At 53.7% G+C, this 25,820-nt stretch overlaps 9 protein-coding genes across 9 annotated transcripts; 6 read left to right on the top strand and 3 right to left on the bottom strand.

Annotated features, from left to right (window-relative positions):
• Positions 1-93: 93 nt before the first annotated feature.
• CTAM01_07298 (uncharacterized protein) lies at positions 94-2,022 on the top strand (the record flags this gene model as incomplete). Its single annotated transcript, XM_060523321.1, has 3 exons — positions 94-159; positions 211-634; positions 683-2,022. The coding sequence occupies 3 exons, from the start codon at positions 94-96 to the stop codon at positions 2,020-2,022; spliced, it is 1,830 nt and encodes a 609-aa protein (XP_060382059.1).
• An 898-nt stretch (positions 2,023-2,920) lies between these two features.
• CTAM01_07297 (oxidoreductase FAD-binding domain-containing protein) lies at positions 2,921-5,100 on the top strand (the record flags this gene model as incomplete). Its single annotated transcript, XM_060523320.1, has 2 exons — positions 2,921-3,842; positions 3,923-5,100. The coding sequence occupies 2 exons, from the start codon at positions 2,921-2,923 to the stop codon at positions 5,098-5,100; spliced, it is 2,100 nt and encodes a 699-aa protein (XP_060382058.1).
• Positions 5,101-7,117: 2,017 nt separating this feature from the next.
• CTAM01_07296 (uncharacterized protein) lies at positions 7,118-7,525 on the top strand (the record flags this gene model as incomplete). Its single annotated transcript, XM_060523319.1, has 2 exons — positions 7,118-7,258; positions 7,301-7,525. The coding sequence occupies 2 exons, from the start codon at positions 7,118-7,120 to the stop codon at positions 7,523-7,525; spliced, it is 366 nt and encodes a 121-aa protein (XP_060382057.1).
• Positions 7,526-8,674: 1,149 nt separating this feature from the next.
• On the top strand, positions 8,675-9,455 carry CTAM01_07295 (vivid PAS protein VVD; the record flags this gene model as incomplete). Its single annotated transcript, XM_060523318.1, has 3 exons — positions 8,675-8,803; positions 8,861-8,995; positions 9,045-9,455. The coding sequence occupies 3 exons, from the start codon at positions 8,675-8,677 to the stop codon at positions 9,453-9,455; spliced, it is 675 nt and encodes a 224-aa protein (XP_060382056.1).
• A 1,591-nt stretch (positions 9,456-11,046) lies between these two features.
• CTAM01_07294 (uncharacterized protein) lies at positions 11,047-11,832 on the top strand (the record flags this gene model as incomplete). The annotated part of the gene is made up of 4 exons (XM_060523317.1): positions 11,047-11,257; positions 11,397-11,537; positions 11,615-11,629; positions 11,717-11,832. 4 exons carry the CDS (start codon positions 11,047-11,049, stop codon positions 11,830-11,832), a joined length of 483 nt encoding a protein of 160 aa, XP_060382055.1.
• A 97-nt stretch (positions 11,833-11,929) lies between these two features.
• CTAM01_07293 (formamidopyrimidine-DNA glycosylase domain-containing protein) lies at positions 11,930-13,382 on the bottom strand (the record flags this gene model as incomplete). The annotated part of the gene is made up of 4 exons (XM_060523316.1): positions 11,930-12,978; positions 13,032-13,081; positions 13,139-13,313; positions 13,364-13,382. The coding sequence occupies 4 exons, from the start codon at positions 13,380-13,382 to the stop codon at positions 11,930-11,932; spliced, it is 1,293 nt and encodes a 430-aa protein (XP_060382054.1).
• A 2,561-nt stretch (positions 13,383-15,943) lies between these two features.
• On the bottom strand, positions 15,944-18,015 carry CTAM01_07292 (serine carboxypeptidase; the record flags this gene model as incomplete). Its single annotated transcript, XM_060523315.1, has 2 exons — positions 15,944-17,527; positions 17,590-18,015. The coding sequence occupies 2 exons, from the start codon at positions 18,013-18,015 to the stop codon at positions 15,944-15,946; spliced, it is 2,010 nt and encodes a 669-aa protein (XP_060382053.1).
• Positions 18,016-19,541: 1,526 nt separating this feature from the next.
• Positions 19,542-21,312, top strand: CTAM01_07291 (uncharacterized protein; the record flags this gene model as incomplete). The annotated part of the gene is made up of 2 exons (XM_060523314.1): positions 19,542-20,808; positions 20,876-21,312. The coding sequence occupies 2 exons, from the start codon at positions 19,542-19,544 to the stop codon at positions 21,310-21,312; spliced, it is 1,704 nt and encodes a 567-aa protein (XP_060382052.1).
• A 1,186-nt stretch (positions 21,313-22,498) lies between these two features.
• On the bottom strand, positions 22,499-24,985 carry CTAM01_07290 (uncharacterized protein; the record flags this gene model as incomplete). Its single annotated transcript, XM_060523313.1, has 1 exon — positions 22,499-24,985. One exon carries the CDS (start codon positions 24,983-24,985, stop codon positions 22,499-22,501), a length of 2,487 nt encoding a protein of 828 aa, XP_060382051.1.
• Positions 24,986-25,820: the final 835 nt, after the last annotated feature.

Genomic DNA, 25,820 nt, shown 5'->3' with positions numbered 1-25,820 from the left:
TTCTTCTTCTCTTTTCCGACTCGACTGTGTCGGGATTCATCAATACAACTTTGACATTCGTCACACTCGACAATTCGCCGCCCACTACCCAAGATGGGTTGCCTCACTCATCGCAAAAAGGTCATTGACCAACGTGCCGAGCAGAAATGGGACTATATTGTATGTAGAACCTCATACGGTACAACATTCTTCTGGTGCTAACCTGTCTAGAACCTCAACGACTTCAAGTCACGAGGATGCCTCACTCCGTTCGCGTACTTTTACCTGTGGCTCATGTTGATCATCTCCCTCGCCGTCTACGGCGTCGATATGTTCACTGCCATCAACCTCCTGGCTTTCGACCGCTGGTCCTCCGAAATCGACCCCGCCATCGACTTCAAGATCTCAAAGTGGATCTTCTCCATTTCCATCATCGCCTCCTTTGTCAATCTCGCCTTTGAGCATTTCCGGGCGCACCGCGTTATGAAGCGAGGAAACGTAGCTGAATGCTACCTCGACACCATTGCCGTTCGCCTCGAGAGTATCCGATTCGGAAAGGGCCAGGGTTGGAAGCGTTTCTTGGTCTTTGCCGAACTTACCAAGAGTAAGAAGGGAGCCGAGTACATTGCTCTGTTCACCTACTTCAGCTTTCAATGTAAGCCAATCCTACTTTCCCATCGGGGCCGTTACTAATCTTATGTAGCCTGGATTCGTGTACTGGTCTGTTCGGGACCTCGTCAGGTCGTCAACGCATTGACTCTCAAGTCTGTCTACGACGCCAAGCTTGCTGTTCACGAAGTCTCCGTCGAGGGCTCTCTGCTGGGTTTCTTTGATAAGATTAAGACGCTTGCCACGGAGGATTACCAGCAGGCTCTCATCCTGTCGGGTATGGTCTTCACCCTACTCATTTGGGTCTTCTCCGCTCTCTACCTCATCATGGCTGTCCTCTTCTACGTCTTCTTCCTCTTCCACTGGATCCCCAAGGCCGATGGAGGTCTCTCGGGCTACTGCGAGCGCAAGGTCACCAAGGCCCTCATGAAGATCGTTACAGTCAAGGTCAACAAGGCGTTAGCGAGACAGGAGGAAAGCAAGAGAAAGGCAGAAATGAAGGCGGCCAAGAAGAATGGTGAAAAGATGCCCCTAGAGCGACAGGCCACTCTGCCGACTCTACCCAATGTCGGAGACCCAGACAAATTGGCCGAGATGCCCATGTTTGGCCGCAACGACACCTTCGCGACACTGCCCGCCTATGAGTCTCGTCCCGGGACCCCCGGCAGCATCGAGCTCAACTCCATGGACCAGAAACGCCCCCTGCCCTCGAGAATGGGCACCACCACTTCCACGGCCAGCTACTCGTCGCGCGCACCTCTTGTTGGCGGCGCTGCCGACTTTGGATACCAGCGCTCAGGCTCTCCGGCTCCTTCTCTGCCACCCATGGACTTGAACAACTACCCTCCTCAGCGCCCTGGCACTTCCAACTCGCAAAGGAGCTTCCGGCCTCAAATCTCTCACGTGCAAACCAACTCACAGAGTTCTCTCCGTGACGGTTTCTCGGAGAGCCCTTCCACATACTCTCCCGACACGATGCCACCCTTCCCTCCGCCTGTGAGATCCAACACTGGCCGATCGGTAGAAAGCTTCAGATCGCAAAGACAAAACACTTACCAGAGTGAGCGTGGCACGCCGGCGCCTAGAGGCACCTACGACGACTACTCGAGCCAGTCGAATGGACGGGCTAGCCCCGCGCCCTCAGCATACTCGGGCCGCGCTCCTGCACCCATGCCCCGTGGCCCCGGTCCGCTCAACAACACCCCGTACCAAGCGTACCAGCCGTTCAACCCGCAACGGAGCGCGACTGGCCCGGTTCCGCCCCGAGGCCCGCCGAATGCTCCCACGCGGAACATGACGGCGCCCGTGCCTCCCCGGCCACAGGACGACTACTTCAACCGTCCTGGCACCTCACAGAGCCAGCGACCGAGCCCTCGCGGCCCGGGATACGGCTACAACAACGATGTAGAATCTCAGAGGGATCCGCGGTACTAGGGGTACCGTGCTCCTTTCTGAGGCTCATAGATCGCGTGCGCTTATAGGGTTATGCGGCTACATCCCGCAATTTCTTTTTTTCATAATGTCTTTATGATTCAAAAGGGGTGTCTACTTTTGCGCTGGGAACAAGCGCACATTCCACGAAAGGCCTTTCTCGTCATTTCCTCTTCGTCCTCGCCCAGCCCTCTCACACTTTCTTCCTACTCGGAGAACACAAAAGTGTCGAGGCTGAGGTTGAGGCTGCTCTTCCTTCTTTTTACGACCATCCTTTCGATACCCCCGAAACTTTTCGCTTCATTCTCCGTTCGTCCATGTACTACTAGGAATTCATGGTCTACTGGCTACAGAAGTGCTCCAAGAGCCGCTAGAGAGAGGAAACCGCCAAAAATCCAAATGTACTTTTAGAAACTCAAGAATACCAAAGTCTGTTGATGACAATCCGATGTTCACACTTTCTGTGGTTTCGTCTGCCTTTGTCATGTTCTTCATACTTGACACTGTATTCACTAACGTCCCCCGCGGCGCCAGGGCCCCTGGTAAGCTCGCAACGCCATGCAGGCGATTAAAGTTTTGGCCCCGCTTCCCCGTCGTGATGACCCCTGGCAGAGTCTGACAGTGCCAAGTAACTGTCTTCACCAGCTGCCAACCTACGTCAGGCCGTCAGCTTTGGAATCCCGCCTTCGCTGATCACGACATGCGCCCTTCGGTGCTGATTTGTCACCCGGAGATGTCAATTTCATCCTCTAGGGCTCATACAGATGCGCTTACAATTAATCTTGTGGTGTTGGTGATGATTTCTAACGATGTGATATTACTATACCTTTCTCAAACTTCTCACAATTCAATGCAAACAGCGTGATCACCTGCGAACTTACACCCTCAATACACATCTCATATGAACCACACCCTCCTCCTGACAACCCTCCTCTCATCACAACTCCTCACAAGCTCAAACCTGTTCTTCCACTCACAACTACAAGACACCAACGGCATCATGCCAGGCAGAACAATACCCTTCCACCAAGGCGAACTCGCCCTCCACGAGCAACTCAAAATCCCCCGCCACAGAGCGAACCCCACAGCCGCGGGCCTCCCGCCCTCCTACGGCAACCGCATCGCCGCCGCCCCGCTCCTGGCCCTCGGCACCCTCGACGCTGAACGCCGGCCGTGGACGACGCTATGGGGCGGGGAGGCGGGCAACGTGGCGAGGCCGATTGCGGAGGACGTGCTTGGCCTCAGGAGCGTGGTTGACGTTGTTGATGATCCGGTGTTCAAGGCACTTTGGGGGGTCGAAAGGGAGGTAGACGAGGACCATCAGCAGCAGCAGCATTTGCAAGAGGTAATTCAGCCTGGGAGGGGTCCGGGTGGAGGGAAACTCGTCTCCGGACTGGCCATCGACCTCACGACGCGGGATCGCGTAAAGTTCGGAGGGAGGATGGTAGCCGGGGCGGTTACGGTTCCCTCGGATGGCATTGCTGCCGCTGAGGACCGGAGCTCTTCTTTCTCCTCGGAAGTACAAATCGCGGTGCACGTCGAAGAGAGTCTGGGAAACTGCCCCAAGTACCTCAACAAAAAGGACGTCATCCCGCGGGCGTCGCTCGTCAAGGGCAGAGTGGAGCGGGAGTTGCCGCTGTCTGAGGAGGCTGTGAAGGTCGTGCGCGGGGCGGATATGCTTTTCCTCACGAGCGGACACGAGGAGGGAGGGGACGATGGTGGCAGTGGCAGCAGTATGGATACGAACCATAGGGGAGGGTCGAGGGGGTTTGTCAGGGTTGCGAGGAACGATGAGGGTGGCGTGGAGATTATGTATCCTGAATGTGAGTTTTACGGCAACCCCCTTTCTAAGTCATTTGCATCCGGATCGATGGTTATGACGAGAAGGCTAATCATCTTATAGTTTCCGGCAATCGGTTATATCAGACGCTGGGGAACCTTAAACTGAACCCCTTGGTCGGGATCGCGATACCAGACTTTGAGACGTCAGACGTCCTTTACGTGAGTATTACTCAATTTCTTCCCGGCCTCACCTGGAACTTGGAAGATTATGAGGCTAACACTTGGAGGTGGGCAAAGCTCACGGGATCGGCATCGATACTCGTTGGACAAGACGCGGCAGCCTACCTACCACGCACGAAACTCGCCGTCAAAATCACCGTGTCGGCCGCGGTCTTTGTGCAGTCCGGCCTACCCTTCTCCGGCACCCCTCTCGAGCCGTCGCCGTATAACCCACCCGTGAGACCGCTCTTCTCCGAGCAGCAGCATATCCTGAGTTCGTCTACGGAAAGCACCAGAACGGCCACGCTGCTGCGCCGCGAGATCATCACGCCGACGATTGCGCGGTTCGTCTTTGGCCTGGAGCCCGCGGCGCAGTGGGAGGCGGGCCAGTACGTCACGTTTGACTTCGCGGAGGAGCTGGACGTCGGGTGGAGTCATATGCGCGACGACGAGCCGCAGAGCCTGAATGATGATTACGTGAGGACTTTTACGGTTTCGAGTCCGCCGGGAGATAAGGGAGGGAAGGAATTTGAGATTACGGCGAGGAAGAATGGTCCGGTCACGAATATGTTGTGGAGGTGGAATTTGAGGGTTCCGTTGGAGGTTCCTGTGCTTGGGTTTGGCGGAGAAGAGGCGTTCAGGATGGGTAGGGGGAAGGGGGAGAAGGGTGATGGCGGCGGTGATGATGTTGAAGAGGTGTTTGTTGCTGGTGGTGTTGGGATCACGCCTTTGATTGCGCAGGCTGGTGGTGTTTTGGAAGCTGGGGTGAGGATGAAGGTGTTGTGGACTGTCAAGGGAGAGGACGTGAAGCTGGTGAGGGATGTTGTTGGGAGGATTCCTGGGTTGGCTGGTGTGTTGAGGGTGTTTGTGACGGGTGAGGTTGGAGAGGCGGAGGAGGCGATGATGCGGGAGTTTGAAGGGTTTGGGGCTGTTGTAGAGAGGAGGAGGATCAGGGCTAGCGATGTGAAGGATGGTGGTAGCAAGAGGAGGTACTTTTTGTGTACCGGGCTGGAGATGCTCAAGGTCTTGAATGGGTGGTTGGAAGGCGAGGATGTGGCATTTGAGGACTTTGCTTTTTGAGGAGGCAATGGGGATATCTTCAAATTCTGTATACTCTACCAGCCAAGCTGTCTGGCAAAAAGCTCTAGCTATATCTATGGAATAAGACAATATAATCATTACTTATTGATTAGGCATGGACAGTCATTACAAGGCATGGGAGGCGAAACGAACCATCTTCCATTGCTCTTGTTTGTTAAATCTGATGCAGCGGCCTTTGATGCTGCCAACTCTCAAGTCTTCGTGTGTAATTATCCGTATGTTTATTCGGTCTTTCAGTACATTTGAAGTCTGGGGATTACGTGTATCTATGTGTGGTACGAGCTTGACTGTCTAAAGCATCCAAAAGCCACTGCTCACATGGCGATGTTAGTCAGATGGTATCTACGACAATTGACCAAACGATATCTCATCACATCAAGGCAGAGCTGCTGGAAGGGTCGGTTCACGATCCTTGGCAAATGGCGACAGACACTTCGTAATGTCTAATCCTGGATGTAGCCAATCTGGAAGAGCGGAGTCTGTTCAACTACCGGCAGCAGGACGTCTGGTTGAGACATTGCATCTGGGAGAATTTCTCGCTAATTGGACTCAGAAAAGGCATGATCACCCTATCACAGTTTCGGGATTGGTTGGGCAAGAGCGAAGAATTAATTGACTCGGAAGGCGGAAGGCGTAAAGGTAACGTCAAGTTGTATCATTGCCAAAAAGGAAAGAGCAGTGGAAGTGTAAGCGAGAACCTGCCCCAAGTCAACAGAGTCGGCGCTTGGAAACCACAACTGGCAGCAGCTGGCGCTACAAACTTTCCATCGCCGCGATCCTCAACCGCAAGCGACGATGCCACACAACTTTCCCGATTGCCGCCAAACCCCAGAGTTCTGGAACCCCATTCTGCCGCCGGATCGGTTCACACGTTGGCATCATCGCGTCTTCGTTCTGGTCTGCGATTGAGCGACACTCGCAACAGAGTATTTGCATTCGAGACGAAGCGAGACCAAGGCTCGAGCTTGATTGTCCCAGTTGAGCCTCAGAGTCGAGAGTCAAGCGGCATTCCCGACGAGCTCCAGCCAGGCGAGGAGTGCAATCGAGATGGTCGTTACCCAACGTCGAACTGTCAACTGAGGCACAGCAAACATCTACGGACTCACGGGATACACTCCCTATGGATACACTAGGTGCATGTGCTGCCCCGCCGTCAGGCTCTCACCGATGAATTGAACATGCAGCTTGGCTCATGCTCAGCTCGGTAGTGGGGAATCATCCGGAGGGCACGTCGACTCGGATCGAGAGACACCTTTCAATCCGGGACCCAACTAATACCCGCCTGCCTGCTCAACTGGGAAATCTCGATCGGTAGTTAGTGCTTGGGATTGAGGGCATCGTCGGGTCGACCGATGCCCGCAAAACTCCAATGCGTGCAAGATGCCAGAGGACACAACTCACCCGACTCTCGCGTTGCAAACATTCCGCCATGATCCGGATCCGTTGTGTGCTCGTGGAACGACCGGAATCACCTTTTTCGCTCTCGCCATTGTCTCCCGTCGCACCCCTGTCTCTCGGCCGATTCCTTCTGCTAGATCGATCAAGGGGCATTCAAAGATCTGGCCTGGGCTCGTTCTGCGTAGCGAGACAGATTGCTCTCTCAAATTCTCAATGGCCAACCACAGGCTGCGGGCAAGTTCCCGGAATACGGAGATTGGGGGATGAATTCGACAGGCAAAAAAGTGAGAGATCTCGATGCGCGCTGCTTGGCCGGGCACAGACTCAGACGGCGCCCTTGTCAACCTGCGTTCGATTCTTTCAGGGCAGCAACAGACATGGATGCAAAGGGCCAAATCCAGTCTACCTCATCGCACCAGCCAGCCGAGCGCAATTCTGCCCTGTAGTGTCTTGTACGGGGCCTGAGACGTCGTGCGCTTTGTGTGGTGTAGAGGAGCAAGCGATTCATTGAACTTGGTCGTTCCCAGGCGGATGACGAGGGAACGGAACCACAACCACATCTCGATGCCAATGTTTGAGACCTGTCACCCCAAAGCCCATGTCAGAATTCGATGGCGACCAGGGGATTCTGAGCAACGTTTCTCCAGCAAAGAAAAAGCCCGATTCCGATGCTGGTGGCCGGCCTGCCACACCACCAAGGTGTACGCAACAAGGAAAGCATGGGCAAAACATGCCACAAGTGAGCAAAAAGCTCATCCAGGCGGGATCGAAATGGGTGCAGGGGCCCATGCTGGTGGAATCGAGATTATGGGAAACCCGTTGCGGCGATCGCTGTGATCGCTGGGCCAAACGCAAATCTGAGCATCGGATTCCGCTCCGACTCATCACCCTGGCTCCCACACACACGTCCATCGGCCATCGCCCTGGGCGCCCACCCAGTTCGTCACCGATGGTCCTCAACGAGCGGCACTTGGCCGGAAGCAGCAATGCCATCGATCAGAGATAGCGACCCGAACCAGCCTGAGAGCTTGCGTTGACAACGGCTTAACATCAGGGACGCCTCCCCACGTCCCAAGTCTACGGAGAATGGCACTGCCGGCTGTTAGGCTCTTGGTACGAACCCCGCCGCACTACCGCTGCCGTCCAAACATGACGAGGTGACGCTCGTCGCCATCATTCCTCACCCCGCGCGAAGATGGTTCCCCATTTAGCGCATACCTACTCTGTCTGTACAATATTCTGCACCTCGTCAAGCGAGCACCCCCCTGGCGAGCGTAGACGTGGGAGCTCTACGCAGTACGAACCGAGGACATGGGCCCGACCTGTTGGCAGCGGTCGTTGGTCCTTCCGCCATCTTCCGTTGATGTAATGGTCCATCTGACGATCAAATGGCTCGCCAGGATTGGATGGTAACGCTCGCTCTGTTACGAACAAGTCGGAGCAAGGACCGTTCATTCTGCTCTCCCAAAGCTCAAAGACTCCTCCTTGCTGAGCTTACCTCACCAAGCTCACCACCTGAGGAAGCAAGCAGACGCCGAAGACATCAAAGAGACCCAGACCCTTAACTTTGCGGGAGGCCGTTCCAGGTCTAAACCCACCCCCCTCTCCACACTGCTGCTCCCGATCACCGTGTTCCACGCATCGACTCGCGATCAGTCCTGCAACATCAACGATCGCTCCGCTTGCTGGTGGACAACGGTATCTCCAACCAGCCCCTACCGTTCTGCCATCAATTTTGCCCAAAGTGTACTTTGTACGTTTGCCTAATAACGTCTGTTGCACCACCCAACGCACCTTTCAGCGAACATCGTACCGTCCTTTCGATATCTTGGCTTGATGACCTTACATCCTTCCACAACGACCTGTCACTTTTTCCCTGACTCTGTCAACCAACGATTTACACTTGCTATAGCAGCTCTCAAGCAATAATCCTCATAGTCCCCGATCGACTTCCTTGCCAGCACATCCAGACATACGCATAATGCAAAGTGCCTAACCGCCTTACTCTGTACAATATCACCCACCGCCAACCCTGCTCTCTCTCGCTGCTCGTACCGGCCAACCCCCCCGGTCACACATCCCGCTGCTTCCCAGTCACCCGTCACATCGTCGCTTTATAATCACATTCAGCCTTCAGGCTCAGCCAACCTTCACAATGTCGATGCAAGAGTTTCAATACCCGGCCTCCTATCTTCAACCGCAAAAGACGGAACGCATTCTATCATTTCGGGCACAAAACCAAATGTCGACAACCATGAATCCGTGGGAATCCTGCGCGCTCCAGGTACGTTTGGGACTCTCAACTCAGGCTTGCTGGCTCCGGTACTGACATCCCTTCTAGTACCAATTCTCCGAGGAGACTGAGCAAGCTGTGCGTGGAAAGCGTGGTGCTTGGCGACAACCGCAAGCCGCTGCCGATCCCGTCATGTACCCTGGACTTTACTGCCCCAGCGGATTCGACATGATGAGCATTCTCGTAAGTACCCAAGTCGGCGATGGATGTTGAGGTAATTAACAATTATCAGCTCCGCGTCGCTGGAAGGCCCAACCCCAAGGTTGAACTTGGCGCAATTGACTGTTCTGTTGCTCTACTTCTTTGTGACCTCGAACAGCCCGACTGCCCGATTGTCTACGCCTCCGAACACTTCAGCATTCTTACCGGTTACAAGAACAGCGAGATTCTTGGCAAGAACTGTCGCTTCCTTCAGGCGCCCGGCGGAAAGGTCAGCAAGAAATCTGCCAGGAAGCATATCCCCAAGGAAACCGTCAAGAGCATGCGTAAGGCAGTCGAGGCAAACGACGAATTCCAGACCGACGTTCTCAATTTCAGGAAAGACGGCACTTCCTTTGTCAACCTCCTCACCATGATTCCCGTCCGCTGGGACTCCCAGCACTTCCGGTACTCTGTCGGCTTCCAGGTCGCACGCGAGGATTAATTCTCGGCAACACACACCACGAAACACGAAAGTTTGTTTCGATATTTCGTTAACGGCGCCTGTAAACATCTGGCCGCGAAGGCAACGAAACGTTTATTTACAAAGGCAACAACTATGTCACGACTTGATTACGAGCGAGGCATCTGCTATTAGGCATTTACGATACCCACATTACACGCATGCGAGTTAGAGCCCACGCATCTCGGGACACGATACGAATCTCTATTACTATTATTTCCTTCAATTTTGGGATGTTTTTGCGGCGTTTCCCACCAGGATACGAAGAACGATGAAAAAAGCGAATTACTACTGCATGGAGATCTGGAGTCACTTTTAGGTGCATCAAGACCATTATCAACCATCCGCCTCATTGGAGTTGATGGATGGCAGGGGAAAGCGAATTGAGAAATAATCCAGCTTCAAAGCATTTGGGATGGCGTATTATCGACAGTCGGCACTGGCCTTGACTGTACAAGGAGGGGCTTCTTGGGAATTTTATATCATGTCCGCAACATGATATCTTGATCATGACGAAATGTTATAGCATAGCAGACGGCCCAAGGCCCTCGGCGAATTGAGTTACAGGCGTTGTATTTCGGGAACACAATATTTTGGCTTACTTTACGATTGTGATGATTGTCGCCTGCATTGTGACACTGCATTTACGAACACCGCACACGAATCAATGTCTGATAATCAGGGCTGCATCGAGGACAATTTCACAAGCTGGAGAGGTTATACTTGAAGGCGCCCCCCTCATTTGCGACCATTATTGGCGTCATCAAAGACCGGTGAGACACTTGCACATGTTGCTAAACCCAAACACACCTCAAGCTGAGAAACGGGTCGACGGCTCGTGGGAGGACACGGACTCAATCCGACAGGCCCTCTCAAGCGGGTGACAAAATAGGATGCTAGTCAACAAGATTATAACGCCTACTTGCATGCTTATCATGCCTACTATTCTTATTCTTTTATTACTTCTACTTTTGTTATGACCTTTGATATATTCATTAGAGAATACTCTTCGAAAGAAGCATAGGAATAGAAATAATAGGATAGCAGTTAGGGAGGGTACTGATAGAGCAGCAAGCGATTTTGTCACCCACTTGCCTCTCTTAACGTATAGTGCAACCAACTGCGTCTGTCTGCTTGCTTCCTTATTGCTTTTTCCGGGTGAGTTTCGAGACTAATGTACAAAGGAAGACGCCTCAACCGACTAGTTCGGATGTCCATCCATAGAAAGACACGGCAGATCCGATAGGTAAGTAGGTTAGTTTGGTAGTCTTACCTAAGCTTACTGCTAAACCTCCTCAACCTCCTTCCCCCTCCTCTATGGTGCGCCGGACGTCCATTTGGGGAGATTGTTAGTATCATCAGATGAATGTCACGGATTGATACTCGATAGGTCAGTGAGGTCATTTTACACCACGTCCTTCTCACGTAGTCCGGTTCTCGCAATATTTCCAATTTCAAAGGGCAACTTCATCAACATCCAAAGAAAAGGGAGGCACCTTACCACCTCCGACATACCACCAACAAAAGTACTAGACAACAAAAATTGTCGCAACGCGGCCTTCAAAATTACAAGATGCCTCTCCGCGGACCCGTACCGGTGAAGCTCTACACAAAGGAGAACAGCGAGTGCCTGAAGCTGGGCCCCATGACGATTTACATCTTCGAGGACGGGACCAACACGGATAACCGCGTCGGGTGTATGACGCTCGAGCTGCCGCCGGCGACGTCCGGGCCGCCGATGCACTGGCACCGGTTCCACGACGAGTGCTTTTTTGTGACCAAGGGTGAGTTCTTTTACTAAATCACAACGGCGTTGGGGGGTTTTTCCCCCCACTGATGTAGTTGAATCGAATTACTGTTCATGTTTAGACTGAATGGAGAGGGTTTATTTCGTTGACGTTTCGATTGTGTTATTGGCAATAGGAACGATCCGGTTTTCGACGCCCGAGGGGAACGTGGATGCCGAGGTGGGCCAGTTGATGGTCGTGCCGCCGAGGGCGATCCACACGTTTTCCAACCCGTCCGAGACGCACCCCGCAGAGTTCTTCATGACGTCTACCCCAGGTACGTACTTCTTTCATCGAAATCCTTCGTGAATACCATCGTGGCAAGGTAGGCTAATAACAAGGGACCTAATTCAGGATACTACATGGACTGTAAGTACTCGGAAGGCCCAGCGTCCCGAGGCCGAACCTCGTGATGAGTGTCATCTTGGTGTGAAAAAAGCTGACGATTTGCGGTAGACTTCCGTATGATGGCCAAGGGAGTCGAAGAGGGTAAGAAGTTGTCCCGCGGCGAGACGCAGCATCTCATGGCGCTGTTTGGAACGTTCCCGCCGGATGTGGAGTCAGAGCCGTGAAGTAAACTAGGATGTTGGGGTTTGAGGGGGATGGGATTTGGTGTTCACGAGAGTTCGGGACTCATATGAGGTATAACTCTGATTAAGATATAAATGCTCACCCCTTCAGTCGGAGGGACCTCCGTCTACCCGTGTCCTCTACCACCGCTGCATTTGTCTTCCCAGACGCCTCTTCCTTCTTTACGGCAGTCTTCTTGGTCTTGGTTGGTGCGACCTTGGGCTTCTCCGCAGCCTGTTTTGAAGCCCGCTGCTTCTTGCTTGGTGCCGGTGCTTCGGAGGCGGGCTCTGGAGTCTCCTCCTTCTTCACCTTTGCCGCCGCTGTGGGCTTTGCCTTGGCGGAACCCTTGGCACCTCGTGCTTTCTTGCTGGGCTTCTCCTCTTCCTCCTCATCGCTCTCGTTCGCCTTCGCCGGCCTCTTCTTTTTAGCGGCGCCCTTGGGCTTCTTGCCGCCGTCATCGTCCTCCTCCACGGGCTCCTCCTTTGCCGACGGCACAACCTGACCAGTCTTCTTCTGCCTCCCAGGAGCATAACAGCTTGTCCGCCCGCCGACGGTAATGAACGCAAGCTTCTCCCCGTTGGGAAGCTCAGACGCGGCACCTTTACTCCCCTTGCCCCAGCGATAATTAAACAACCAGTCGTCCGGGAACTCGTCCGAGTCGCCGAGCTTATCGACGGCCGTCTGGCAGACATACCGCACGGCCTCGTACAACCTCGTCATTTCCTCTTCGTTAAAGGTATCGCAGTACTGCTCCGGGTGCAGCCGGGACTGGTACAGCACCTCGTCGGCGACCCAGTTGCCTATGCCGCTGATGTGGCTCTGGTCCAGGAGGAGGGCCTTGATGGGTACGTGGCGGGACTGCATCTTTGGGCGGAGGTAGGTCTCCGTGAAGATGTCGACGTCGACGACCGGGTCGGGCCCGTTTTCTTTGAGGGGCGAGTGGGAGCGGATGTCTGCGCCGGGGCAGTCCACGAGGCGGATGCGGCCGAAGCGGCGGGGGTCTGTGAAGGCGGCCGAGACTTTGGGTGTGCCTTCGGTCTCGATGTGGAATTTCCAGTATTTGGGTGGCCAGATGTCTGCTTCGCCTTCCTTCATCTTTTTGTAGTAGTTTGTGTAAGCCGTCTTGTCGCCTTTGATGTGGATCCATCCTGCGTGGTGTCAGTCTCGATACAGAGTACCTGAAATGAATAATTCTCATTACCTGTCATGCCTAGATGCATCACCGCATGAGGGGGTTTGTCGAATGTGATCCTGAGACGAAATGAGTGTCTGTCAAGAGCTTCCAGTTGATCGATGGAGTAGACATACCAGAAATACTTTCCTTGACTTCCGACAGAGACAACCTTTCTCCCCTTTACAGCTTTCTCGAAGGCCGGGCCGCTGGTGCCGACTTTGCCAAAGACATTGGCATCGTCAGGGGCAGAGACCTTTGCGATCTTCTTGCCTACAAGATGAAGGCGCAAGAAGTGCACGCACCGCGCGACTGGGAGAACATGAGCCAACTTGCATTTCTCAATTCAATGACAGTCTTACCTTCAGCAATCTCGGGCATTTTTGTACTGTTTTCTTGTCTGTCTCACTTGCTTGGAGGAAGGAGATCACGGATGAACGTCTCTCGTCTCCCGGGGTCTGCGACGACTTGCGTACTGCGGATCCATGACGCAGACGCAGGCTGGGACGCGTCGAGCTTTCAACTGGGGACCGGCCATCCGCGCCGACTGTTCGCGCTAACACGTGACCCAACACGTGAAGAGACTGCAGGTACACCTCGAGTGGGTCGTGGCCGACCGCCAGCTGCGCACCCCCACTCGCGGCTCAAAATTTCCCAGCACCTTTAAAACTCTTCCCTCGCAAACCACCTCAACCTCACGATCCTTTCTTTCCATACTGCAACACGCAGCAAATCGGCTGCGTAGCTTCGCATGACCTGGTAAGTTCCGCGCTCGCGCTTATTTCTTACTTTTACCTTTGAATTACACCCCCAATCCTTGGTGATGACAGACAAACACCGCAAACTAGAGTCTTTGACCTAAATGGAATGAAACCTCTGTTTTACACGTCAGTCTGATAGGACACGAGAATGTCGCAAATTTGTTAACGGATCTTATGCGCTTCGCTTGAACAAGTAGCTAACCAAACAAATTAGGCTTTGGCAGATTTATTTCAATCTGACGCTGGCATCATTGAGCTACGTGGCTGCCTCGAGATGGCTTGACAAAAGGTACGGTACACTTCTTCCTCAACCTTCCCACTCGAGATCCGGATGATTAGTTTTTTTGTGCTTTGCACAGTTGGAATTACCGGCTGAACACTCTTGTTGAAAACAACTGGCTGTTTCTGATTGATCTCACTACCCTTCTTTCCATTTATGCCTTCGCTCGCGTCGAACCTCGTCGCTAACATGGAACCCAGCCATCTCAGATCCAATCGACAAGGTACATACCAACCCCTCCCTTTCCCGCTCTCCCATCATTTACATGATGAAGCGGCACTGGGCTCCGAGAGTACCCATATGGGACTCGGCCATGAGCAGACAAGCCACTTTGCGGCAGGCCTAGAAAACCTCGCCCACTGATTTCGATCCGAACACTCAACTTGTCGGGAATACACCTTGCTCTTCAGGTGGCTGACCCGTCTACAACAGTGTCGAGATGGATTTCGCTTTGCTACACAATCTTTTGGTGTCTTCTGCCAGTGCAGTACAGACGCACCTGCTTCCTTCCGGTCCAGTCATGGTAGGTCTCACATTTTTCTTTGCTGCCCCACATGCCTTCCTGATGAGCAACTTAGATGACGAGTCTGATTTGGATTTTCCAATGCGGATACAAACTTTTTATACCATTCATGCAACGACTGAATTGGCTTCATTACACTACGTTTTGACTTGATGAGCATGAACATCGCTGACCGTCTCTAAGATCACAGTTTTACTCTGACATGGCTTGACCTGTTGTCCAAAAACGCACCATCACATGGCTCAAGTGGTAAGCTCCTACCTGTCCCTTCACCCCTCCAGCCACCCACGGCTCCGTTCTTCTGATGAACGATAAACCAAAGACAAGCATATGTCAGAGCCTAACGGCGAAGCTGAGACACGTTGACTACCAGTCATTCTGATCGAACACTTCACATTTGCACTCTTTCTGGGAAATACTTGTGAATACAGTTGGCTAACATTCGCCTTCTAGAGCCATGTGGAGTACATCCTTTTTCACCTTTTCCCTGCCGACGGCCTTGCATCAAATGGTAAGCTCCTTTTTCATCTGTCGTCTTCTACCTCTGCCCACTCTCCCGCGTCTACGTGATGATCATAATATATATCACGACGGTCTCCTGAGCCATATGCTTTGATGATACTGCCTTTGACAAGGCCCCATACTGATTTTTGACGCTTCACACATTGTTTGATTTACGAGTCGTGGTGTATTGCAAACAGTGGCTAACTGAAGTTGTCAGATTCTCTCATGACTATATCTTCATCAATGATGCAAGCCAAGGTAGGTCTATGCCGTGCATGTTTTAATATACATATTCTCAATACAAGATACCCATGATTCTTCACTCCGTCTGTGCTCTACTGCTACAATGTGACTTGCCTACCGATTTCACCATCCTTTCCAATCATGGAACCGCACGAGGTTTGTCGTGTTGATCACTGGTGCTTCACGGTCACGATGCCAGGATATCCTCCTGGCCGGAAGGACTTCCGTCGAGTCGTTTATGGGACAGATTTCTGCGTCCGTGACTTATGTCCATTCGTGACAATCGGTATTCTTTCCTCGCATGCCTGCTCAGCAAGGGTGCGAGTAAACACACTCCAATATCATTGCCAAGACGCATGTTTACTGCTTTGTATTCCAACTATCATTAAGGGGGTATCATTAAGTCTTCAACCAACACAAATCAAAAACACATCCAGCACATATCTGCAGTGCTTCTCTCCTTTTCTTCGGTCCCTTCCATGTTTTCATCCTTCACATCCAAAATGCCCAGAAACGCCCAACCACGATGATTCTCGAGGCCGTCCACATGCTCTCTAGTGCCCAACCGAGGATGCAAGTATAATGCTTTGCCACGTAGACGATGCTCCAAAGCTTTATGATGACTTTTCAATCAACCACTTCCCATCGCACCAAACATAAACATGCCAATCGAAAGTGTAACAAATGCCACAAGAGGCATCATTGGTGCCTGGACCGTCAAGCTCCCGCTCGTTGGCGTCGACGTCGCCGTGAATAATCCCGTAAGGACCGTAGATGATGTGGATGCGGCAGGCTGCGTAGAAGTCGGAGCCTTGGTGGCCAAAGGCCAGTCACTTGAAGCACTGTAAAGTACGCCGTTGATGACTGTCCCCTCGCCGCGCTGGAGCATGCTGATCTGCTCGTCGCTGCATGAGGCTTGCATGTAGCGCAGCCAGCAGGTGGCAGCAGGCGAGTCTGGGAGCTTATCTGTGTGCGTGGCGTGGGCATCGCCAGAGGTATTGTAGTTGGCCAGATTGACCTGATCGCCCGTCGAGATGGACGTGCCCATGATGACACGCGCAAAGACTTGGAACGCGGTTTCCGGCTGGTAGGCTGGCACCGAGTGGCCGGCCTGGTAGATGCGGCTGAAGGATAGGTTTCCAAACTGCCTCACGACGCCGCCGATGTACGAGTTGTTGACAATGATAGGCGCATAACCGGCGGCGCTGAAGTTGCGTCCGTATACGGTGCTAGCTTGCCAAGCGAGAGTCGTCGACGCGGCCTCCCCACCCAGCCAGTTGCAGATGTAGTCACGATCACCGTAGATCAGAGCGACGCGGATACCGCGCTGCAAGAGACCGGCCAATTTCGGGATCAAGGGTCCTCTCATGTAGTCGCCCGTGCCAGAAAAGGCGGACATGACAGCCTGACTCGTCATCGTGAAGTTGACGACGGAGCCAATGGATTGCTGAAAGCCCGCAGTGTTGACATACTCGAGATACGTATTGGGCGGAAACGAGTCCGGGTTCTTGCGCGCAATGTCGTACCAGCTGCGGCCCGACTCGGAGTACGGCATCATGACATTCTCGTTGCAGGTCTGATAGGCCCTGGAACACAGGGTGTTTACTGTATCCACCCCGCCGGTGTTGTTGGCGTCGTAGACGGACTCGGCGGTGCGACATTGTTTGATCAAGTCCAGGCAGCCGCCCGAGGTGTACAAGCTGCCGTTGGCCAGGCTTGCGCGGACGTCGTTCATCGCTTTGAAACCGTACGTGTTGTTGGTAGCCATGGCGGGGTAGAATTCCGCCTGAACCTGATCGTCGATGCAGCCGTTAACAATGCCTAGGGACGTGAGGTGGACTTCGAGTGTGTTGTTGGCCGACAGCGTCCCGTTCTGCCGTCTCTCATTTTGCTTCTCCCACACATCAGAGAAAACAGGCCCGTACTTTCCGCCATAACTCTCGGCGAAAAGATTGATGCCTAAAGAGCTGTTGTTTGGAGGGTTGTACTGGGGAAATGCGCCCAAGAAGCCCTGAAGCATGTGCCATATCGCATACGCAGCCGTCTCGGTGGTATTTGCCGTGTTGTTGGAGTTCAGCGAGCTAAAGGTGCCGTTAAGAAACGTTGCAGGGGGCTGTCCATTGGGGACCGGCTGAGGCGGACTCGACTGATTCGCGTTGAACAGATCCATGGAGCCATTGGTGGCAATGTCATACGAGAAGCCAACTTGGTTCGGCTGGGGAGTGTTAGCATGTTGCCAACTAGTGCTTGCCGGACCAGAAGATGCCAGAAACTTACCTGGTCGATGAAGAGCATGTTGGAAGCGCGGTCCCATCCCCATTCTCGCGCCACAGTGTCGTACTGGTTCAGGCCCTTCTCAATAACCTCGCAAGGACCGACCTCGGTGAACATGCCAAAGAGAGAGCTGACACCGGGGCCGCCGTTGAGCCAGATAGTCATGGCCTCTGTGGGTTCGCGGGCGCCGATGAACCAGAAGAACATGTTTGCTGGGTAAGGGCCGGGGACGTTGATCCATCCTGTGTATTGTTGCTGGGTATCGTAGGCGGTCTTGCAGACACCCTTGGGCGTTTTGTAGCGAATGGTGACATTTCCGTCTACGGGCGAAGTGATTGTGGTGAGGTTGACCGAGGTGGAAGGGAATTGAGCATTGGCGAAGGCGGAGAGCAGGCCGGCAAGGGCGAGGACGGAGTGAAAGAGACGCATGGTGAGATGTCCCGCATCGTGTCCTCGGCGCATACTCGCGCTCAGGGCGATTGTCGTCGGTCCGGAGCAGAGACGATGCGCGGGTGCCAATATTTGTGTCGAGTCGAGGCGATTCGAATCGATGATGTTAGCGAGAGTGACGCAACACGAGCGAGTTTGGTGTGGTGTTGTGTGGTGTTCGGTTGTGGAATGCAACAAGTGCGATGGAAGTGAGGGAGGAATGTTGTCGGTTTTGAAGGTCCCCAGTGCTCCGTCGGATAGCGGCTTGGCAGACGTGCCCCTGCATTTAGCGCCAATGTTTGGTGTCAACGGGCGCCCACAGGCCTTACGGGGCCCCGAACGCCTGCCCCATTGCCCGTGGGTTACCTAATTTAACATCAAGCCCACTCCACTGTCCAGACGAGCAGGGCGTCCAGGCCCTGCTGCAAAGGTATCATAGTGCTCTGACTTTGGGAAGTGCCTACACGTACAGGCAGGGAACCTGGAACACGCGGCCCGCGGGGAGTTTTCCAGGTTCCATTGCTGGCGGGATCGCCCAGCGGCCGGGGTCTAGGGCTGACGGGACCAAGGTTCCTCCTTCTCACATCTTCCACCTTCATCTCCATCTCAATAACCTGCAAGAACTGCAAGCAGTCAGCACGGCATCACATACAACACACCCAGGTGCAGCCCAGGCGGTCTCTCATAATGCCGTGTTACCCGCAGTGGTTCACGCCTTGTTGTTGGCTCGTTCGTCCCAATTCATCGTGTCTAAGAGCTGACAGCTGGACAGCCTGATGATTACCTTAGTACACAGACAAACTCAGCTCTGCTCAAGATGCCCTGAACTCAACTAAAAGAGACGGTCAGTCAAATGAAATGAACATCTCGGCGCATCATCTCTAGACGTTCTGCTAGCCGAGAAAGCTCTCGACTCGTAGAGTCATCACTCATGTGCTTCGAGGTCAGCAACCTGCATGAGCTCATGTAAGCAAGGTACTTGCATCCTTCGGCATTTCGCTCACCTGTGCTCGGCCGGATTCGGGAAGCCTTGAGAAAATCAGTCCTTCTGAGATTCTACGAATCAGAGTCATTTGTTTGCTGCGCTCTGTCAACCAACGAACATCACTACTCAGCTTTCTACTATTATTTCAGTCCCATGTTGTCACAGCCTTCATCAGACGAGCTATACGATGTGGCTCTCATAAAGAAACCGCAAGCCCCAAGTCTCCGGCACTTGTAGACAATGGCTGCGTGGACGACAGGCACACGGCACGACTTAGGACTAAACAGGCAAGGTTGGTGATTAGCCATCGCCAACAACTTCCCAAAACCATGCGGCTGAAGGCTGTCGGTAAGGGGTAGTTCCCAATGGCTTTATTCACAGAGACACCATAGCATCATCCCCTTTACAAAAAGATATTCACGTTTGTAGTGTTTGACAAGGCAGCCATTGCTTGCCTTCATATCTCAATTGTATTGAGATATCTTTTCGTTCTGTCTCATAGTCCAAAGGCTTCAGAATACGGGGTTTCCTCCTCAAGGCAATGTCCTCCGACTCGGGTACAACACCTACAGACATCATCACCTATATTGGTGTTCCTCTAGCCGTGCTCGGTGTCCTTCCAATCCTCTACAACACCATTGCGACACTTGCCGCGCGATCTCGAATCAGGCGCATGCTCCGTCATGCCCGCCTAACAGCTCTCACTCGCTCCGACGTCGTGAATCGCGTCATCGAGGTCGACCTCCCCCGCTACGCTGTCACGCCCTGGGACCGCTTCGATCACCGCGACGAGTACTGGTCCCTCGCCCGCCACCCTTCCTCCATCCCGGGCGGCACTTGGACGACCTTCAACTGGCGCACCAACACCATCGGCCTCAAGACGCAGAGGGTCGAGTACGCAGACCAGCTGCGGCAACCGCAGGTCGATGTCACCTTTGACGAGCTGATCAGCTACCTCCTGGATCTTGGCGCCGTGCCCGATGCTCACGGATGGAGGCTGCTCAGAAGCACAGGGCTGTGGACTCCCGTCGGCTGTACCCTGATGCAGAGTCCTGATGGACAGCATAATGCCCTCACCATTGCGCCTCTGAACGACTCTGACGGTCATCTTTCGCTGTCTGTAAATTGGTCCTCACACTGGACCACGAGGAGCCATGAATCTCTGCCCCCGTACTGGGTCCGGCTCGTACCCCTCCCTAGTCCAGCAGCCACGACCATTGAGCAGGATCATGAGAAGAGTGACAACGACGACGTCAACGCAGAACCAGAAACGAACAGCGGAAGCATCAAGAAGAAGACGATATCCCCGTCATCCTCCGTCGCCAGCATATCTCGCGCCACAAAATCCAACGCCCAAAACCCAATCGCCTGCAAAATCTCCTCCCACGGCCTCATAAGCGCCATCCCAGAAGACGCCGACCACCCCTCGACGAGCCTCTACATCGAGCACGTCCGCATCCGGCCAGGCCACACGGCCGGCACGTGGTTCGCCAGCGCCGCCACGGCCTACGGCACCTCGAGCGCGACTATCCTGTGGAACTACCGCATCCCGGACGACGTCCTCGCCTTTGCGCGGGGCTCCTCCGTCCCCTGCGGCGTGCTCGAGGTCCTGGGCGTCGTCGACGGAACCCAGACGCCCGAGTGGGCGAGCTCGCACAACGACACGCGGGACAACCTCGATCTCTTGCACCGGCGGATGCGGGATCAGATGAATGCCATCGCGGCTGAGCAGCAGATGGATCCGGTGCGGAGGGAGCAGGCTGTACGGGAGCGCATGCGCAAGGAGTCTGATCAGCACATGGACGACGGTAGGCTTTCCCGTTTCCTCCCATCTACCTTACGGAAAGGTACTGGACTAACATCGAAAACCCGCAGTACGAGACAGAATGCGCCTCGACGCCCGGCGCCGCGAAACCCGCGCCCACGAAGCAATCCAATCCCCCAAATGGGACGCCGCCCTCGTGGCAACACACACCCTCCCCTGGCTCCAACAACAAGGCCACTTACCAACAGACGACATCATCACCCTCCGCTCCGTTGCCGCGGGCCTCTTGCACCGCATGCTTCTCGACGGCGCCTTCACCTCCGCCCTCTGCGCCGTCCTCGACGCGTGGAAGGCCTGGGCCGACAACGGCGGGATGCGCAAGTCGGACCTCGAGGCGCTAAGAGAAGGGCCGAAGGCGCTTGAGATGTTTGCGCTCGCGAGTGTGTTAGTTGCTGTTATTCGTGACGTCGGTGGTGCGGCGGAGGGGTCGGTAAGTGGGGATTTGCAGGAGTGCTTGAGGATGTGGCGACAGGTTAGGCTGGGATGAGGGATGGATGAGCAGAGGTAGGGGACATCTGATGGATCCGTCATTAATCACCATGAAATCAACCTCTGATTAATATAAAGAGAAATGCAAAAAGAGTTCACCACCGGTGTGGCTACATCTCTTAGTGCTCATGCTGGGATTCGAACTCGGGTACTCTCGCTAAGCCTGTCGTCGAGTAGGCTGGTTGATGTAGATAATTGATTGTTGACCATGAACCACTCCACCACCTAGCCAGTTTGACCTGACCCGTCGACCTAGACGGGCGCCGTCTGGCTAGTGACTGGAACGGGGTTGAGGGGGTACATATAGGCTTCGGCAGTGGTGTGTTGTCGTATATGGGATGAATACGTTGACGGGATCGCGTCCCTAGTTATTATAGGGGTACTTCTTTAACCCGTGTCTTCTGGGTAAGCCCAAAGCCGTGTTCGAATAAGTGTACGCTCCCAACGCTATAAAAGGCTAGAGAGAAGGTAATAGAGAAAGAGGAGGAGGAGGAAGCTAAAGAGGAGGACAAGGAGGACAATGATGAGGATTAAAGAGAAGACGAGGGGGATGGAGAGTTGCTTTTGGGATCTAAGGGCCTTTTCGTAACTTAAACACCTCTTACACCCGGCTATATCGACCATAACACCTCCCCCTCCCCCTATACTCTGACTATAACTATAACAACATCAGTAGACCTGTTTTGAAGATATTAACCTAGATGCCCGTAACCTCGTAGAATACGGTATCTATAGCCCTATCGTTAACCCTCGCGGCGCCCGCTTTCACTGTGCCAACTTCGAAAGCTTTCACTACAGTTCGCTAGCAGGTTTACTGATAGAAAAGCGAGTAATCCTTTTCGATCTCGGTTGGACTCTGGCAGCAAGGCAAGGTAATCACATAAGAGGAACTCATGGAGTAGTAGTTCGGAGATTGATTCGAGCAAAACGTCAAGCGGGTTCAATTCTACCACTAATAGCGAAGCAATAATCATGCTCTTGATAATAACCGTTGCATACCTGCCTAGCCCAGCCATTGTGTCCATTCTTTGTTGCCCGTTTCCCAAACCCTTGTAAGCCGGCCGAGGCCAATCCAAACTCCAACGCTTGAAAATAATAATACCAATAACATCGCCAACACCCCCCCCCCCCTCCGATTACAATCGAGTAACAAACACCTCAAAAGGCAAATCGAAACCGAGCTCCTACAGCTCATCATCCTGATCTGAATCAAACACAATGATATCGTCCTCGTCACCGCTGTCATCACGTAGCAGACTTTCAGGCAGCATCTGGCTCTTGGACAGCAACTGCGAGGAATCCATCTGGAACGTTCCCGGCGGCAGGTGGACGGGACTATCGTCCTCGTCCTCGTCGTCCACAAAGATGGGCAGGCTCGAGTTGTTGTTCGAGCGCGTCGGCCGCCGCGGCGCAGACCTGAACTTAACGGGCGACTGGGAGGGGCTCGACGCCTGACTTGCCGTCGTCGCCTGCGAGGGCCGGACCGCCCGCCGCGGCGTTGGATTGGGCGGGCGGCTGAGGGGCGTCGGGGGCAGAGCTGGCTTGGTGAATTGGGGGAGCTCTGTGCCGAACTTTCGAGCGCCGCGACCGCCGCGGTTCCTGGTTGGGGTCTGGCTTGACGGTACCAGCAGGTCGGCGTCGGAGGAGTGGTGCTGGGTGGAGTGCTCAATGTCGCTTCGGAGTTGCTCGGCGAGCTCCTGGGAGACCGTCTGCTCCTCTGAAGGACCTCCGGCTGCCGGCAAAAACTCCTTCCTGCCGATCTCGGGCTCCGATGCGATATCGTCTTCCTCTTCTCCGTCTTTACCGACAACACAGCAACGCAGGTTGGCCATCAACTGTCCGACGACGGCGGGCGGCACGTAGTTGTACTTTTGCGGTGGTCCGTGAAGCCAATCCAGGTCCATCATTTCCCGTAAAGACATTGGATCATTTAGCTGGAAGACCTTCTTTAGATGATACGCAAACTTGGAACCATTGTTCTGATTGAACTCCGCGTTGCCGACCCCGTTCTCATCAATCTCACCAGGCGATTTGGCCTCACTGAAGCAGGCCATGTACCGCAGTTCCGCAACAGGCTTCGTGACGTAAAGCCACATGCGGGTGACAGTGTGGGGGATTCTGTAATTGCGGAATTCGTGGTTCTTCTCGCCGGCAACAATAGCCTCCATGTGCTCGGGATGTATGGAAATAAAGATGTCGGTCCGATCGCCCTGTCGCCCCATGCCGTGAATGACGCTGTAGGGTAGCCGCTGGCTCTCTAGTCCTTGGGTGTAAGGGGTCTTTGGTGTCTTTGGTGTCTCGACAGCCGCCTTTCCTTTAGCCTTGGGAGTTTTCTGACTCGGTGTGGGCGTCGTCTGAGAGACGGACTCGTCGTTGGTTTCCCTGCTCGCTGTCTTAAGAACACTGGAGCCACTGTCGTGTGTAGGCTCTGGTGAAGACGTGATGACCTCCACGGTCTCTCTACGGTCCGAATCATCGCGCGACAATTTGGGAAACACAAACGGCTTCGATAGAACCACTGTCGCGTCCTCCTCATCCTCTTCGTCATCATCCTCTTTGGCGGCTGGGGCGACGTTTTCCTTATCAGAGTCGCCTTCCTCCGCAGGAGACGCTTCTTTGGATGCTACTTCCTCCTCGGATGAAGCAAGAACCTGGTCCATCTGAAATTGCGTGTCTTCGCCGACGGCCTCGTACCCCTCAGCTTCCTCATCCAGGATTTCAAGATCATCGAATTCATCCTCAGAATCTGCAATCTCGACCAGAGGTGACCTTTGTGGCCTGCGAGGGGATGGGCTGACTTCACGCTCTCCCTCCACTTCCTCATCTTCTTCCATGGGAGCTAGACTGGCTGTAGGATGGGGCGTGATGAAGCGAACATTTTTGGTGGGCTGCAGTGGCATTTTGCTGGGAGATACGATTTGGCTCGAGCTCTGGCTACCGGTCGTCGCATAAGAATCCTGGACTGTCAGAGTTCGTGGCCGTTTGACGGATGCTGTGGGCTTCGGGATCGGTGACATTGTGTTTGTGGACTTGTCTTTCAAGGGAGACCTTTTTGGCGCCGGGCTGTACCTAGCCAGCATCGGGGTAAGCGGGCTGCCTATAGACGATGGAATCTCATAAATAACGCGTTTATTTGTTGGCGTCTGCGGAACGACGGAGGATGTCCTGCTGGGCGGTTTGCTCGACTGCTTCTTGCCAGGCACTTGGTTCTCCTTGTCGTTGCCGGAGGGCAGCACCGGTTGGTCCTTTTCGACCTCATCCTCCGAGGGCTGGAATTGCCATACGTCCTCCTCCTCTTCCTCTTCTGCCGTGGATTTCTCGGATGATCTTCGCGACATTTGCGTCAACGTTTGCGTGTGAAAGGATGAGCTTGGCGTCGGTTCGTCTCCCATGGTCTTTCTCCTTCTCTTCCTAGGCTTGGGCTCCTCCTCTTCGTCGGATAGATCAAGGCGCAAGGGCGACGAGCGCGTGGTCTCAAACATCTGGGTCAAGGTTTTTTGCTGGTGGTTGGCAATTCGAGCGGTTGGTTTACGAGCGCTATACGTTCGAACTTCAGTTCGTCGATGCGGAAACTTTGCCTGCTTTGCCGGCTTGCTAGACTTATAGACTCGATCGGGAGATGGGTTGGCGGCGGCGGGAGTCCGGCCGCTGGAGCGAGTTTGTGGTGGCATCTTGGATAATGGTGCAAACCGTCACCGCAAGACTTGAGCTTGATCGCTTCCAGAGCGCGCAGATCGTTGATATCAGCAATTGTGTGCAACGTTGACTCAGACGCAAAGGCAGAGTGTCAGCGCAATTCCTCGGAGACTAGACCTCGTTCAGTCCAAAGGGCGCGTCGCGTACTCGAGTGTGGGATTGATTTACGCGTGTAGTGGCGTGTGGGACGTGGTGACATCACATGCATGTAACGGGGCGGCGGGGAAATGCGTGGGTGCTAGATAGTGCCTCCTTTTGCTGGGTAACTGCATTATATAGTCTCTGTTCCTGGCCTTTCACTCAACTCATTCAACTTACAATTCTGAACATGCGCAAGGCACATACTGAACGTAAGGCAAGGTAGATAAGGTAAGCTATCTCATGAAACTTCAATTTGTGTGATCCACAATCAAGCACGCAATTGAATCGTTTGAAATCATTTCATTACAGTATGAACAGTTACGGTTAATCAAGCCTCCTGTATCTCTCAGAACCCACTCAAGCAAGCTGGTTATTCGCGTTGATAATACCAGCCTTAGGTTGGGTGGACTGCGTGACAGCAGCCTTGATCGTCGCTGAGGTCTGATCAGGGTCAAGCTTGCAGTTGTACCGCTGCATGATCGCGAAGACTACTATCTATCCATACCCAAAAGCCCACTCGATAGCCGTTCTAATGGTCTGTTCACTGTAGTAATGGTGACAGCAGTTGTAGCAGTGGTGGTTGTAGTTGTTTGAACGTTGGTGGAAAGAGGTGAAATTATAAGGCGGCATGGGGCAATTCAAACAGCTCATCTACCTGCTCGTGCTTCG

This window comes from Colletotrichum tamarilloi (assembly GCF_030869305.1).
Source record: "Colletotrichum tamarilloi strain Tom-12 chromosome Unknown Scaffold_22.1, whole genome shotgun sequence".
NCBI lineage: Eukaryota > Fungi > Ascomycota > Sordariomycetes > Glomerellales > Glomerellaceae > Colletotrichum > Colletotrichum tamarilloi.
Note: the sequence above shows the minus strand (reverse complement) of the source record. Positions and strands in the feature narration are given on the sequence as shown.